The 15,220-nt window shown below is 25.7% G+C and overlaps 1 protein-coding gene across 1 annotated transcript; it reads left to right on the forward strand.

Annotated features, from left to right (window-relative positions):
- Positions 1–777: 777 nt before the first annotated feature.
- LOC111276607 (uncharacterized) lies at positions 778–2,035 on the forward strand. Its single transcript, XM_022862354.2, has 3 exons — positions 778–913; positions 1,005–1,072; positions 1,661–2,035. The coding sequence occupies exons 1-3, from the start codon at positions 800–802 to the stop codon at positions 1,914–1,916; spliced, it is 438 nt and encodes a 145-aa protein (XP_022718089.1). The 5' UTR covers positions 778–799; the 3' UTR covers positions 1,917–2,035.
- The last annotated feature ends 13,185 nt before the right edge of the window (positions 2,036–15,220 follow it).

Below are 15,220 nucleotides of genomic sequence, written 5' to 3' on the forward strand. Positions count from 1 at the left end.
GGCTTAAAAAATTATTTTCTTTTTTAATTATTAATTTTATTCAACTTTATTTTATTTTCTTGTTAATTACCATCTTTTAATAATTTTTTTTGAAATAACTGAATTATTAGGACCAATATTATATATATATATATAGAATAAATTTATTGCTTATTGTTGATTGATGATTAAATTTTGAATTTACAATAAAAAAATTACCATTTAACTTAATTTGAATAGGAGTATATTATGAAAATTTATGCAATCAAATGCAAAAAATGACTCGATTTCAAAAATAATAATTATCTCTTCCTTCTCTCTTAGTCACGTCTATTCTCACTGTTTTTTTTTTCAAAATGAAAAAGACCTGCAAACCTTAGACCGTGGGCCTTAACAAATATATCAAATATAGTTTGGCGTCAAGAGTTGTTGAGGGAATCAGCTGGAAATAAATAGGAAAATCCCCGCTTCTTTTAGTGTTCGGAAGGATGGGTATGTTTGAATACGTATTTATATGTTTGCGTGTCAAATGGAGCCAACTTACTTGTTTTATATCCTTCATGGAATCTTCCACTGGCTACAGTACGAAAATTAAGGTGGAAGCCGATATGACTGACTTTGGACGAGGACTGGTTCTACAACTTGAATAAAGACAAACCCTTATGATAAGACATTCCCGATTAGTGGGTAGGGGACCGATCGAAGAAAAAGATACACCCACAATTTGAGAAATGCATTCATAGCTCAAGTCGGCGAGGTGAGCAGGGAGTCCAGCAGTATATAAGAAACAACTAGCGATGAATCTCAATATTCTCATCAAATGTCTTTTTTTTGGAGGCAACGAAACATTCTTTACACTGGAGGAGGGAAGAAGAAAAAAGACAGTGGATCGGTAACACGCAAGAGGAAATCATCAAAAAAGAAGCAGCAACGGGTATTTTTCACAAATCCCATCCTATCCATTTCATTCATTCATTCAATTCTATTTTTAATTAATGAAAACGAATCCCATTTTGCTCGATCAGAAGGAAGGCCTCAAACACTTGGAAGTAGAGATGGTAAAGAAAGAGATCAGTAAAGAACCAGCTGAAAGGTACCATTTTCACAGTCTTTCCGGATCTTCCATTCCTCTATTTTATTTGTCCTTCTTTTTTCTATTTCCATGACTCAAAATCATGTATTTTTATAATATTTTATTTCTTAATATTTTATATTAATTTTTAAAAAAATTTTAACATTAAAATATGACATCAGTTTTATGAAACAAAAAATTAAAACTTTAACGTAGTAAAATACACTAAAATCAAAAAATTTTCTTGGTTTCTATAAAAAAAATTAAATAAAAACCATTTTGAAACATGGAGTATATATATTATTTTTTCCAAAGACTTGTTATTCACTCTAAAAGATTCTCTTTAATTTTTTTTTTTTATAAAAAGACATAATCTTAACATAACTTTTTATATTTTTTTCAGTTTTCACCAAAATCTTTATTTTTGGTTTCAAGTGGGAGGGATTCAGATTGTTGTCTTTTATTGGATTAAATTTCGAATTCAAACAATTTTTTTGGATACGGGTCATCTATTTGCAGATCCTGCACCATTTATCTTCCACAGTCTCTCTCTCTCTCTCTCTCTCTCTCTCTCTCTTTGAAATTCTTCAACTCTTATTCTTCCTACAGTTCAAATGCTCCTCGGAAAAAGAGCAACAGCTCATGGCTTGAGTTTAGGGCAGAAGTAGGAAAGCTTGAAGAGGAAGTGGCAGTGAGAAGGGCAGAGACAAGTCTCATGAGACAGCAGCTAATGGAAGCAGAAACCAACCTCGAAGCTAGCCGAGGAACAGTAACTGAACTAAGGATGATCAAAGACCAGCTTCTCCTGGAGAATTTACGTGACCAGAGTCTTGTTAATGATTTGACACGCCTTTTTCTTGATTGAAATTCTGCCGTTGAGAAAGCAGAACAAAAAACAAAATCGATGATCTTAATGTTTATTTTTATGTTTTGTAAGGCAGTGCAAGGTTTTTTGCTAATAAAATATGTCGATGTTCTCTTCTACCTAGCAACAGTGACTGCATGCATCGTAACGAAATCAAATTCATTAATTTTCTATTTAATCTTTAAGGTACATATGACAAGTATAAATGAAGTCTCATATTAACGAAGAGTCAAGAATATTGAAATTTTGGACCTCGATTCTTTAGAACAACTATTTTTATATTTTTTATGCTTCGAAGGTTACTAATGATGATTATCCTTTGTTAATAATCGTGTGATTTTCAGAAAAATATTGGATTTTTAAAAATTTTAATAGTCAGAATTTAATTCTTAATAATTTTAAATATATAAAAAATGATGATTATACCTTAGATAATCAAAATTTAATCTTAATAAACAGCCTGAAATATTAAAAAAGTGATAATTAATCTTTTGATATTTTTTATCTTTATTTTTATTTTTCTTTTAAACTTCGACAGAAAGGTGTTTTTCTTTCGCGTAGCGTAAGTTGAAAGAAATTGAAATCTTTGTTTTTCCTAGAGAATTAAGTCGTACAGGGTTGCTTCCCTTGTCATGCAGCGTCCTACTTGTACCTGTGGTAGTTGAGCTTTATGTTATTGCACCCAGGCGCAATAAGATAACGAAAAACGTTGTCATATTTACATTCTGTTTGATTCGTGAAAAATAATTTTTATATTTTTAAGTATTTATTTGGTACAAATTAATTGATCAATGAAAAATAATTTATTGATCAATAGAAAATGAAATTATTTTTTTAAAAATTATCTTACGAATTTAAAATAAAAAAGATATTTTTTGAAAAAAAATTGATTATGAATAAAATTATTTATCAATACTTTTAAATATAATTGTACTTAAAAATATTATATTAATAAATATTATTATAAATAAATATTATACTAATATATTAATATTAATTAATAATATTATATTAATAAATAAATTATAAATAAATAATTTACTATTAATATAATATATTATAAATATTATTATAATATATTAATAAATAATATAAAGAATAATAAATAGTTTTATTTTAAGTATTTTACATTAACATAATATTTTAATATTAAATATAATTACTAAAATATAATTATTTTTTAATATTAATAATTTTAATAATAAATAATTTTAATATTTTAATAGCTATATTAATATTATTTGAAAAAAATAGATTTTTCAAAAAAAAAAACAACAAAAAATATTTTTTATTAACTCATTAAAACAATAAAAAAATTTCTTTCAATTCAAAAAATATAAACATTTTTCAGAAATTATTTTTTGAAAGTCATTTTTTGTGAAACAAACGGAGCGTTAATAGTATTCACAAAAGATGCATGCGTTTCGGTTCAAAAAATTTTTATAATAAATTTCACATAATTTAAATAAAAACAAAAGGTAAAAAAAATAGGGATAATATGTGTTTATTTTAATTGATTTTTTTATGAAAGTTACGATAACAAATGTTTATTTTAAATGATTTTTTTTTTACGAAAGTTATGATAACATGTGTTTATTTCAATTGATTTTTTTTATGAAAGATACTTAATTTTTAAAAAGATAAAAAATATGACAAAAAAAAGATCTCGTAAACGATGTCATATAGACACTTTTATTAAGTTTAAAATATTTTCCTTAAATTAAAGTATTAAATAATCACTTTATTAATATTATATATAAATTAATAATAAAAGATATACTTTTATATATACTTCAAAATTGATTGGGATAAAATACCTTAAATATGCTTCCATTTCGATCTCCTCTTTCTTTAAAAAAAAAAGCAACATGTTTCAATATAACCTCGAATTGAAAAAATTTGACTCCTTATCCAATAGGGATTGATCAAACTTGTTGAATACAAATTAATATGACATCTTTATCAACCAACACAATTTACTATAAAATTGATTTAATAAAAAATTTATAAAAATGACATACAGGTTCATTAAATTAAGATATTAAATAATAATTTTATTGATATATAAATAAAAATGTAAAAAAAATGAATAATTAAAAATATATTAAAATATTCGAGCAAGACATAACACCTTAAAGTCGTTTCCAATTTTACCCTAATTAAAAAAAAAAACTCGATTTAGTCTCAATTTTAAAAAAAAAATCGAATCCATATGAACTGAAATCCATTGAATTCGAGTGTTTTGTCATATACACTAACATTGACATTTTTTTTAAATATTGATTGACCAATTTCTTTTATTTTGACATGTTTTTAATTGAAAAAATTAAAAACAAAAGAAATGAAAGGCAAAATGAAAAATGAAATTAGGTGCCACATACACGCGTTCGTTATTTTTTATAAAAGATTATCTAATTTAAAAAAAAAAAAAAAGAAAGAAGAACATTAAAAATGGGGAAAAAAGATGAAAAGCAAAAAAAAAAAGAGTTCACACCTGACATCAGCTATGATGAGCTTTTATTGAAAATTTATATAATGAATTAAAAAATAAAACTAAAAAATCCAAAAAAATTTTAAATTCAGATACAAAATTAACACATCCACTAATATAATTTTCTTTAAAAATGATCAAATAGAAAAAGTCAAAAATAAAAAATCAAACATATATTTTAATAATCATAACGAGTGGCCTATATTTAAAAAATCAAAATATAAAAAACTATTAAATATTAAAAAAGAGAAAAAATTAATAAAAGATCAAATGTATTGACATGTTGTATATCATTGATATAAACTATGTTTGACAAAAAATTTTAAACAAGAAAATATTTATCAATTATTTAAAAAATAAAAAAATGTTTAAAAAAGGAAAAAAATAAAAGATCAAATGTATTGACATGTTGTATATCATTTCCTGTTTCTAAAAATCTACAATATCAATGTCTTGTCATGCCTTTCTTGTCTTTTTCTACCTATCTTTATCAATTTTTAAAAAGTAATGTTGAGATCTTCTATGTTGTTAGTTGGTTTTTCTTATTTTAATTTTAAAACAAATAAAATGCATCACACATTTTTTCTATTCATTTGTAAAGTGGCCAAGGATAGCAAATAAGATAAAGGAATGGATATATATATTATTTTTATTTTTTTCGAGAAAAAACAAGACATTTCATCAAATAGATAACAAGTGCATAACAATAAAACTATTTGGGCGAGAACAAAAGCACCCAAAGAATGATTATAAGACAATCATGAATAAGTTATTCTCAGATTCTTTTTTCAAAACTCAACCAGATAATATCCTTCATCCTTCAGAGCTCATCAAACTATGTTTGCCTTTGTGTTGTGAGGTCATCTTATGATATTGCCTCTATTTTATATCCAAGCTATCTTTTTCAAGTTTTTAACTTAGATATATCCCCTTTTTTTTTTCTTTTTTTTCTTTCTTTCTCTTTTTTTTTTTAAAGCAAAGTATCTTTTCACAGCATTTGAGTTTATCGGATTAGACAAATCATTTCTGTCCATTTATACCAAAATCAATGCTTCACCGAAAAAAAGTTTTCTTCACTAAATATGGACCTTTCCAATTTGGTGTCTATTTTTTTCGATTGTGATATTGATTTGAAAGAATCTTTTTCAACACTAAATCTATTCTTGGAAGCGACAAGGGTGGATTTTTTTATTATGTGCTCTCATCATCCTCTTCGATATAGTTGACCAAGGTAAAGTGTTGTAAGTCTTTTCTTTTTTAATGAGGTTTAACTACTTATAGTGATTCTTGACCCACTTTGCTTCTTCTAGTTTAACTTCCATTAGAACTCTTATAAGAAAATTTTTACTTCAATCGATAATACAGCTTTCATTTCATAAACTAACGAAAATAGGATGGCCCTAGTAGATGTTCAAATTAATGTTCTATAAGCATGCAAAGCAAAAAGTAACTTCTCATGCTAATATTTGTAATTATTAGTCATTTTCTCCAAGATCTGTTTGATTTCTTATTTGCAGCTTCTATTGTCTTATTCATCTCCAGATGATATGGTGTCAAATTATGATGATGAATTTTGAATAAAGTGCATATTTCATTCATCATTTTACAATTCAAGTTTTTGATGTCCAAAATAATCCTCTTTGGAAGCCTATATTTACCTATTATCTTTTTTTTTATGAACTTACATACCACTGATCAGGTCATGCTAGCATATGATGTAACTTCTATCCTTTTAGTGAAATAATCAATTATCACAAAAATGAATCGACGCTCATTTGAAGCTTTTAGGGTGATAGGACCGATGACATCTATGCCTCGCACAGAGAATGGCCATTGAGGTGCCAAAACATGAAAAGCTGACGTAAAAGCATAGATCTTATCAGCATAAATCTAACACTTATGACATTTTCTAGCATAATCAATATAGTCCCTCTTCATTGTCAACTAATAATAACCAACCTTCATAATTTGTCTAACCATCATGTGACCATTCGTATACGCCCTACAAACCCCGTCATGTATTTCTTCAAGAATTTTCTTTGTTTCAATTGCATCCATACATCTTAAAAGCACATGATATCGGTTTCTTTTATAAAACGATATCCCCATTAAGAAAGAAACCCATAACTAGCCTTCTAATAATCCTTTTATCGTTTTCTGTTGTATGTTTCAAATATTGTTGACTTTTAATGTATTGCAAAATATCCTAATACTATGGCTTCCCATCAACTTCTTTTTCAATTTCTGAGTAATGTGCTGGTGCATCTTTTACCTCTAACTTGATAGGTTAAATATCAGTATTTGTAGCTATTTTTATCATTGTAGCTAGAGTAGCCAGTGCATCAATAATTTGATTCTCTTCTATAGGCAGATGTTCAAATTAAATTTTCTCAAATTTCTTGACTAGCTCAAAAATATACTCATGTTATTGAATCAATTTCAGGTCTCTTATTTCCTATTCCCCTCATAATTGATATATAACCAAAGCTAAATCTTCAAATATATCCAACACTTTAATTTTTTTTCAGTTGTTACTTGCAAACCTATAACATAAGCTTTGTATTCTACTACATTATTTATATAATTGAAATTCAATCTAATTGTGATGGTGTTTTTGAGTGGTTGCTGAAGGATGTGTCTGAGCATATTGCTGATTGATGTGCTGAATGGTGTTTCTGTATGTAGTATGGTATTTATTATATTTAATTACGTATAGCTTTAAATTTAGAAGGTCATATTGTGTAATTTGTATAATTATGATCAAGATTGCAAGTATAATAGACTCCGAACAACATCATTCTCCTTCTAATGAACATGCACAAGACATAGCTGTAGGCCAAAGAAGAAAGAAAAAAGGCTCAAATAAACAAATTAAAGTGAGTAACATAAAAATTCATGTTGACTTCAATCAAAGTAGGCAACATGTGTCTGAAGGAGCTGCCAAGATGGCTACTCATATTGGAGCCACCATTCATCGTAAGATTTTCATTACATACACCGATTGGCGATGAGTTTCTGATGATCTAAAGGATGATATATGGCAATCGATTGTGATATGTTTATTTAACTATTTCATAAAATTTGTTAAATGATCATTTAATTGAAATTCAATATGTTCATACGAATTGTGTTAACTTATTTAGGAATGGTTCGACATCCCAATTGATTGAAAAAAGATGGTATTGCAATCTACTGAAAAAGTATTAAAGACTTTAAAAGCAGATTGACAATCTAATATATTTTACCGTTGGCTGATAAAGGTGATGTATTGGCTATTCCACTTGTGGCATATGTAGATTTCATAAGTGTTAAAGATTGGATAAATTTTATTCAATATCAGCTTTCAGAAGATTTCTCAATACGTAAACCCATTACTAAAAAAATTGTTTATAAGTCTTTATGCAATATAGCCTTTGATCTTTATATGTGATTAATGTAATTTCTTGATTTTATAAAAAATCAAAGAACACCAACGAGACTTCGGGCCAAACAACAATATCACTATTGGACAGCGAGAAAAGGATATGCAAATGTGAAGTATGAGCTTGTATGTATTCACACACTTGTTTTATACTCATTAATGAATATTTATGAACATTCATTTCATACATTCTGATTCTTTTATTGTGATAATTTAATAGGAATCAGCAAGCTCTAGCATAAAAGTTTTCAGATGGGATGTCTGAAAACAAGGACATCTACGGAATAATGGATCTTTTGCAGATGAAGCAACTAAAAAAATGGTAAAAAAGATTGTATGTATAACTATTTTTTTAATATAATATATGATTGGCATTATAGTTGTATGCATGAATGTATACTAACTTGTATAGATTTATTGTTACAACCTATCTTATTATTGTCTTTTAGGATGATTATGCTGCCAAAATCAAATCTGGTGAACTGGCAACCTAATATGATGAAGATTCTTTGTCTTTAGCATTAAGTGCTAAAGAAAGGCTTGGTCAGGTTTGCGGGGTTGGTAAATTTGTCTTGCCATCAAAGTTTTTGGTAATCAACAAAAAACCTCACGAATGAGAAATGCACAATATGAAACAATCATTAAGCAACAACAGCAATGAATTGATGACCAGGAGTAACGTCATAATGAGCAATAGCAAAGACTCGCTGTTTTAGAGTTCATGTTGGCAGCAATGCAGCATAAAATGCCAGTACACTGGTCTAACAGCATCATCCCGTAGGAGAAGTTTCTGTTCAAGTAAGAAAACAAACCCATCCTCCGTTACCACCTAAGAAGTATGATATTGTTTATAATTTTAATATTAATTTATTTATTATATTAATTGATTTGGTTTTAATACTTATATTTCATTAAATATTGTAGCAAGGTGTTCGGACTCACAGTATGACCATTGCTTATGCTTCCATGGATGAGTTATCTAAATATTAGCTGAAGCATTTATCCGGAAGAAACTTCATAACTATTGAGTCTGAAGAAGGGTTATTTGATAAATCATCTTTTTCTTTCATTCGTGTGGATGAGATTAAAGAATTTTGTGAACTAAATGAATTATCAGCTGCTGATATCGTTGCTTATATGAGGTTAGCTTACAAATACAAATATGCACATTCAATATGTAGTAATCTATATTAGGGTGTAATACTAACTAGCAGTGTTGATTGTTATCGTGCAGCTTCCTATATAGAAAGCTCAAAGGGAGATAGTTGACCAACAGATTTAGATTCATTGACCCCAACTTCATTAGTGAGCAGAGTGGCACAGTCGCTTATCGTGCTAATCATGTGATCCTATGCATGAAAAGATCAGCTGATTATTATTTGCTCTCATATAATGTGCAGTAAGCTATATTCTAACTTTAATTACTCCAACCTTACCCAAATCTGATCGATGTATAATCTAAATATATCATTGTTATTATTTTACAGTCATCATTTGGTGCTTATTGTGATTGACACCAAATCCTTAACGCCATACTTACTTAATTCAGTTAATCCAACGACGATGCCTAACCTCGATATTCAAACTTTTATAAAGAGGTATTGCACTTTATTATATTATATATCTTATGTTTCTTCATAAGTAATTTTATTTATGTATTAAGTAATTTTTTTTCTTTTCAATTTAGGATAATATCTGCATTCGATAAGAAGATAAAGAAATTGAAATTGGTGTCATTACCAGTAAATGTGAAATATATTCTTTTATGCTAAGTTTGTGTAGATAAATATTTCTTAAACCCACTCAATTTAATTTTCAGGTACCTCATCAACCCGGTAATACTGAATGTGGATATTATATCCTTCATTTTATGTGGGAGATAGTGTTACATGATTTTATGACCACACCATTCAAGGTTAGTATAAATTTCATAAACTCATTATATCTTCAAAAAAAATAAAAAGGTACATTATGTTCTCATTTCTTAGCATTTACTTCTAATATTTTTTTTACTGGGAGAGTAAAGAAAGCTTCACATAAGAGGAACTGGATGAAGTCTGTAAAGAATTGTGTGATTATTTATTATCATTTATCAATGTTGATAAACCTTCAAGTTAGACATTGTTGGTTGAATGTAAATGTATAAGGAACAAATTGTTATAATGTTTTGAACATGCTATGTTGAATAGAAACTTTAAGTTTGTACATTGGGGTATTGGTTTAATATTATTGTTATACTTAATATGAATACACTGTGTGTACTTAATAAATTATTGAGTACAATTTTTCATAAAAGTATATTAATATGGCAACGTTATCAGTTTTAATTTCGGATGTGTGATCAATTTATTGAAATACAACAATGTTCATTATGTAAATTTCAAAATATAATTCGTAGTATCATATATATAAACCAAATGTTTTTTAGGCATTAATATACAACTAACAGCAAAAGTTTTCTGGGTATAAACTTACAACTAACTTGACATATACAATATCAAATATGTTTTTTTGATGAGATTAATGAATGTGTTTTTAGCAAGAAAACACCTTGAATCATCCCTAACATAAAATTTTGAAGGCGTTTTTAACTAAAATCGCCTTCAATAATCATCCCAAAAATTTATTGTGTGAAATATTAAAGGCGTTTTGGGCAAAAAATACCTTCAAGAATTTGTTGCGTCTTTTTTGTATGGATTATTAAAGGCGTTTTAAAAAAACGCCTTCAATAATACCAACTAAAAATTAATCAAATGGATTATAAATGGTGTTTTTCTACGGGTAACGCCTTGAATAATATCTAACAAAATTTTATTGAAGGCATTTCTATATATAACCACCTTCAATAATCCGACCATTAAAATTTATCATCTGAAATATTAAAGGTATTTTTTACCAAAACCGCATTCAATAATCCCCCCAAAAATGTATTATGTGGAATATTAAAGGCATTTTGAGCAAAAATGCCTTTAAGAATCCATCTCGTCTTTTTTGTATAAATTATTGAAGACATTTTAAAAGAACGCCTTCAATAATACCAACTAAATATTAATCGAATTGATTATGAAGGACGTTTTCTTACGAGTAACGCCTTGAATAATCCCTAACAAAATGTTATTGAAGGCATTTTTGAATATAACCACCTTCAATAATTTGACCGTTAAAATTTATCATATGAAATATTAAAGGCATTTTGAGTCAAAAATACCCTCAAACATCCATTCAAACTTTTGTCTATGGATTATTTATGGCGTTTTTGATAAAAATCGCATTTAATAATCACAACAAAAATTTATTAATTGGATTATAGAATGTGAGTTCGGCCAAAAACTCCTTCAAGAATTAACTCCATATTTTTCCTATAGATTATTAAGGGCGTTTCTCTATAAAAAAATATCTTCAATATTCTCTACAAATTTTTTTAAAGCAATTGATGAAGGCTATTTTACCAAGAAAACGCTTAGAATAATCAATTATAAATAATCTCTGCAAAAACCTAAAAAAGGTTAAAAAGAGAGATTGAACCTATAACTTTATGATTAATATCCGTACGATCCAAACATTTTGATATGTATTTATTGAAGGCATTTTTGAACAAAAACGACTTCAATAAGCCTGTGAAATTTTTTGGTCCAATTATTAAAGGCATTTCTTGTAGAAGATGCCTTCAATAATCTCATATAATTTTTTATTAGGTGATTATTGAAGGCGTTGTCTGCCAAAAACACTCCTTTAGTATTCACTGAAAATTTTAAGGTAGGATTATTCAAGGCGTTTTAGTCGAGAAACATCATTGATATCAAGTCTTTGGTGGCATTTATAAGTAACAACGTCGCTATTTAAATATTTAGTAGCGTTTTGATAATAAATGCCTTAAATTTTATAAAAATACGAAAGCTAGTAGTATTTGTAAGTGAAAGGCCGCTATAAAACTACAACTAATACGCCATTTTCTTGTAGTAAATATTAGTTTATATGTACAATATTTGACAAATACTATTAAGTTATATGTTTACCATATATATTATCAATATCTTTTTATAATATAAATTAAAAAATTTTTAATTTATCTGAATGTAAAAAATATATAGAACTAGTCAATTTTTTTTTTGTCACATGACTTTCACGTAAAGACTTTTACTAAATATTTAACACTTTTATCAATAAATAACATGTATATAATAAAATTATACTAGTTAGATACTATATAGAAAAATTAAGTTAACAATATTAAAATTTAGATCCAAATAATACATTATTTGAAAATTCAAAATATAAATTATACATTTTATTTTTTTAAATACCAAAATATATATTTTCTCAAAATTCAAGTGTAAAAAATATAATTAACTTTTCAAATAATTATATAAGAAATTCTCATAAAAAACATTTTCAAGCAAAATACCTATGTGTCTTGGTTGGAGATCAAATCAAGGATCTGTTTGTGACGTAGATATTTTTAATCAACATTAGCAAAAATACATGCCATTTTACCAATAAAATTATGCCACGTTAACGAATTAAAGGTTACATCATCTAATCAACTATGACGTCACACAATTAATCGAAAAAAATTTAACATCGTGTATTATCAGATTAAAACTCAAAATCTTGAAAAAATATAAATATTTTTAATATTAAAATTAATTCAGAGGGACTAAAATCCAAATTTTATCGGAAGAGGATCCTCTCTTCACTGAAAAATCAGTGGATATCTCCACTGATTTTAAAAGCATTAATCTATGGTTAATATTACTCCACATCATTCTTTTTATTTTTATTAAAACACTGAGTTTTACTAAAACTTAACACCGATTCACCAACACTATATTTTGGATTGAAAGGAGGATAAGAAAAGAAAAAGAAAATAAAAAAAAAGTAATAGAAACAAAAAAAAAAATTTATTTAGATAAATTTTTAATTTAGAAAAAATGAAAAAAATAAAAACTCAATATCTTTTGATTTCTTATGTAATTCTCACTTTTTTTAATACTCTAATTTGAGAAAAAAGTTAAGAAAAAAAAAGTTAAAAAATTTATTTTTATAAAAAGATTATTATATCCATATATTTATTATGATATTATATTTAATTATATAACCGATATTTCTTACACATAATTTTTTTATGAGTATTTTGTATAACATCATAATTTATAAAATTTTATGATTTTTTAAGTTTTAACAATAAAACAAGCTGAATTATTGTTAGAATAAATTAAAAGATGAATTAAACATAAAAATAAAAGTAAATTAATAATTAACTAATATATTTTACAATATTAAACATACTCAATTTTGTTTAAAAAAAGTTGTTTATACAAACTAAGTAATATAAAAATATATTTATATATTATATATTACTTTATAAAAAATATTATAATTAAAAAATATTATAATGAATTTTTTCACTATTTATTCAAATAATAATTATTAAAATTTATTTCATTTCTTTTTTTTATTAATTTTAACTATCTAAATAAAATATACAAATATTTTTTTTACTGTTTTATTTATATATATCCAAACTTAGCATAAAGCCTTCCCCTTACTTTCATCCAATTCACTACTGAAACCCAATATTCAAAAAGCATTGACCCTTACAACTAAAGGCCTGAAGGACAGTACGATTTGACTTTGTTTTTCATTTTTATTTTTGACATTTTGCTAGTATGCATGGAATCAAATTAACTCACAAATTAACAATTCCCCCTATATTTTGCCTAATGAGCAAAGCAATTATATTGAAGAGAACGTGAAAATTTTTTCAAGCAACGTAAAATGCTTCAGCTTTGGAAGGATAAAAACTTCAAACCCATGGAAACCCCTTTCGACAAAATGATCAACCACTTGAATTTCCTTCTTTTCCAAGATCTTCACCAACTAAATTCGACTTTCTATCAATTGATCTAGCACCCGATTACAAACACTCTACATCATCGACAGTCACAATGTTTTGTTAATAAAATATTAAACTTTTTAATTATAATAATAAAAATTCAAATTTTGATAATTTTAAATATAAAAATATATATAAATGCCCTCCATCCTAACAGTTTATTATGAGCCAGCAGGCCCAGCACGGTAGCTAGAATGGCCCTTCTCAAGTATGACCCATAACATGTTATTTATAATACATGGGCCATACTTGTAATAATCTATTAATCCCTGGTCAAGTTATATATTTGATATTTTTGTTTACAATAATTTATATATTTATATTGTATGTGTTTTGAGCCTGCATTCTACCATTTTGTTATGGGCCGGCATGGTAGGCAGAAAGGCCCTTCTCAAGAATGACGCATAGCATATTATATATGACATATGGGCCGAACTTGTAATGATCTACAGACCTTGATCAAGCCCATTTATTTCAACACTTTTATTTAGGTCCTGTAAATTATATTTTTGTATTGTTTTGTTTCGTATTAAATACGTGTAAAATATAAAAATAATTATATTTAATTTTTATGGATGCATCAAATATAAATTATATTTTTTTTATTTTTTTAAATTTATATATAATTTTTATTAAAATTTTAAATCATATCATTTTTATTTTTTTCGTATCATTTATTTATCGTATCATCACATCATATTTAAAATTAATAAATCTACTTTTATCAACTTCGTTTAAATTAAAATAATATATAAATTGGGGCACTTACAAGTATTATATATATATACATATATATCAAACGAATAAGCTAATCTATTGAGCTTTTTTTCAAAAGTCAAACTTGTACTCACATGTTAGTTTATTCTTACAATAAATAAATTAATATTTTTTACACTAATATTTTAATATATATTTTAAAAATTAAATAAAAATATTATCATATATATCATATATATGTTATATTACAATATATGTAATTATTTAATAAGATTTGTTATCTAGACGTCTATATATACAACATTTTTAGGTGACACGTACAACAGATCTTTAAAGATTATAACTTTTTTAATTACAAATTGAATAATTTTAAATTTATTTAAATATCAAAATTATTTAAATTATAATTACAAACCAAACAAATCTAGAAATATGTTTTTTAAAATTAAGAATAAATATATATATATATATAACCAAAATTAATTTTCTAATAATTCATATATCTATAATTTAAATATATATCTTTTTATCTTCTAGAATTAATCAAATAAATAAAAATATTTAAAAATTATTAGTTATCCATAATTAATTTCTAATAATTTACATATATATAATTTAATATATATATCTTTTTATCTTCTAAAATTAATTTTTAATAATTTTATGGTATTTATCAAATAAATAAACTATTTAAAAATTATTACTTATCCAAAAATAATTTCTAAAAATTTAGCTTTTTATCTTTTAAAATTAATTTTTAATAATTTAGATATATATTT

This window comes from Durio zibethinus, chromosome 25, assembly GCF_047325235.1.
Source record: "Durio zibethinus cultivar Kanyao isolate XHJ-2024 chromosome 25, ASM4732523v1, whole genome shotgun sequence".
In the NCBI taxonomy this organism is placed as follows: domain Eukaryota; kingdom Viridiplantae; phylum Streptophyta; class Magnoliopsida; order Malvales; family Malvaceae; genus Durio; species Durio zibethinus.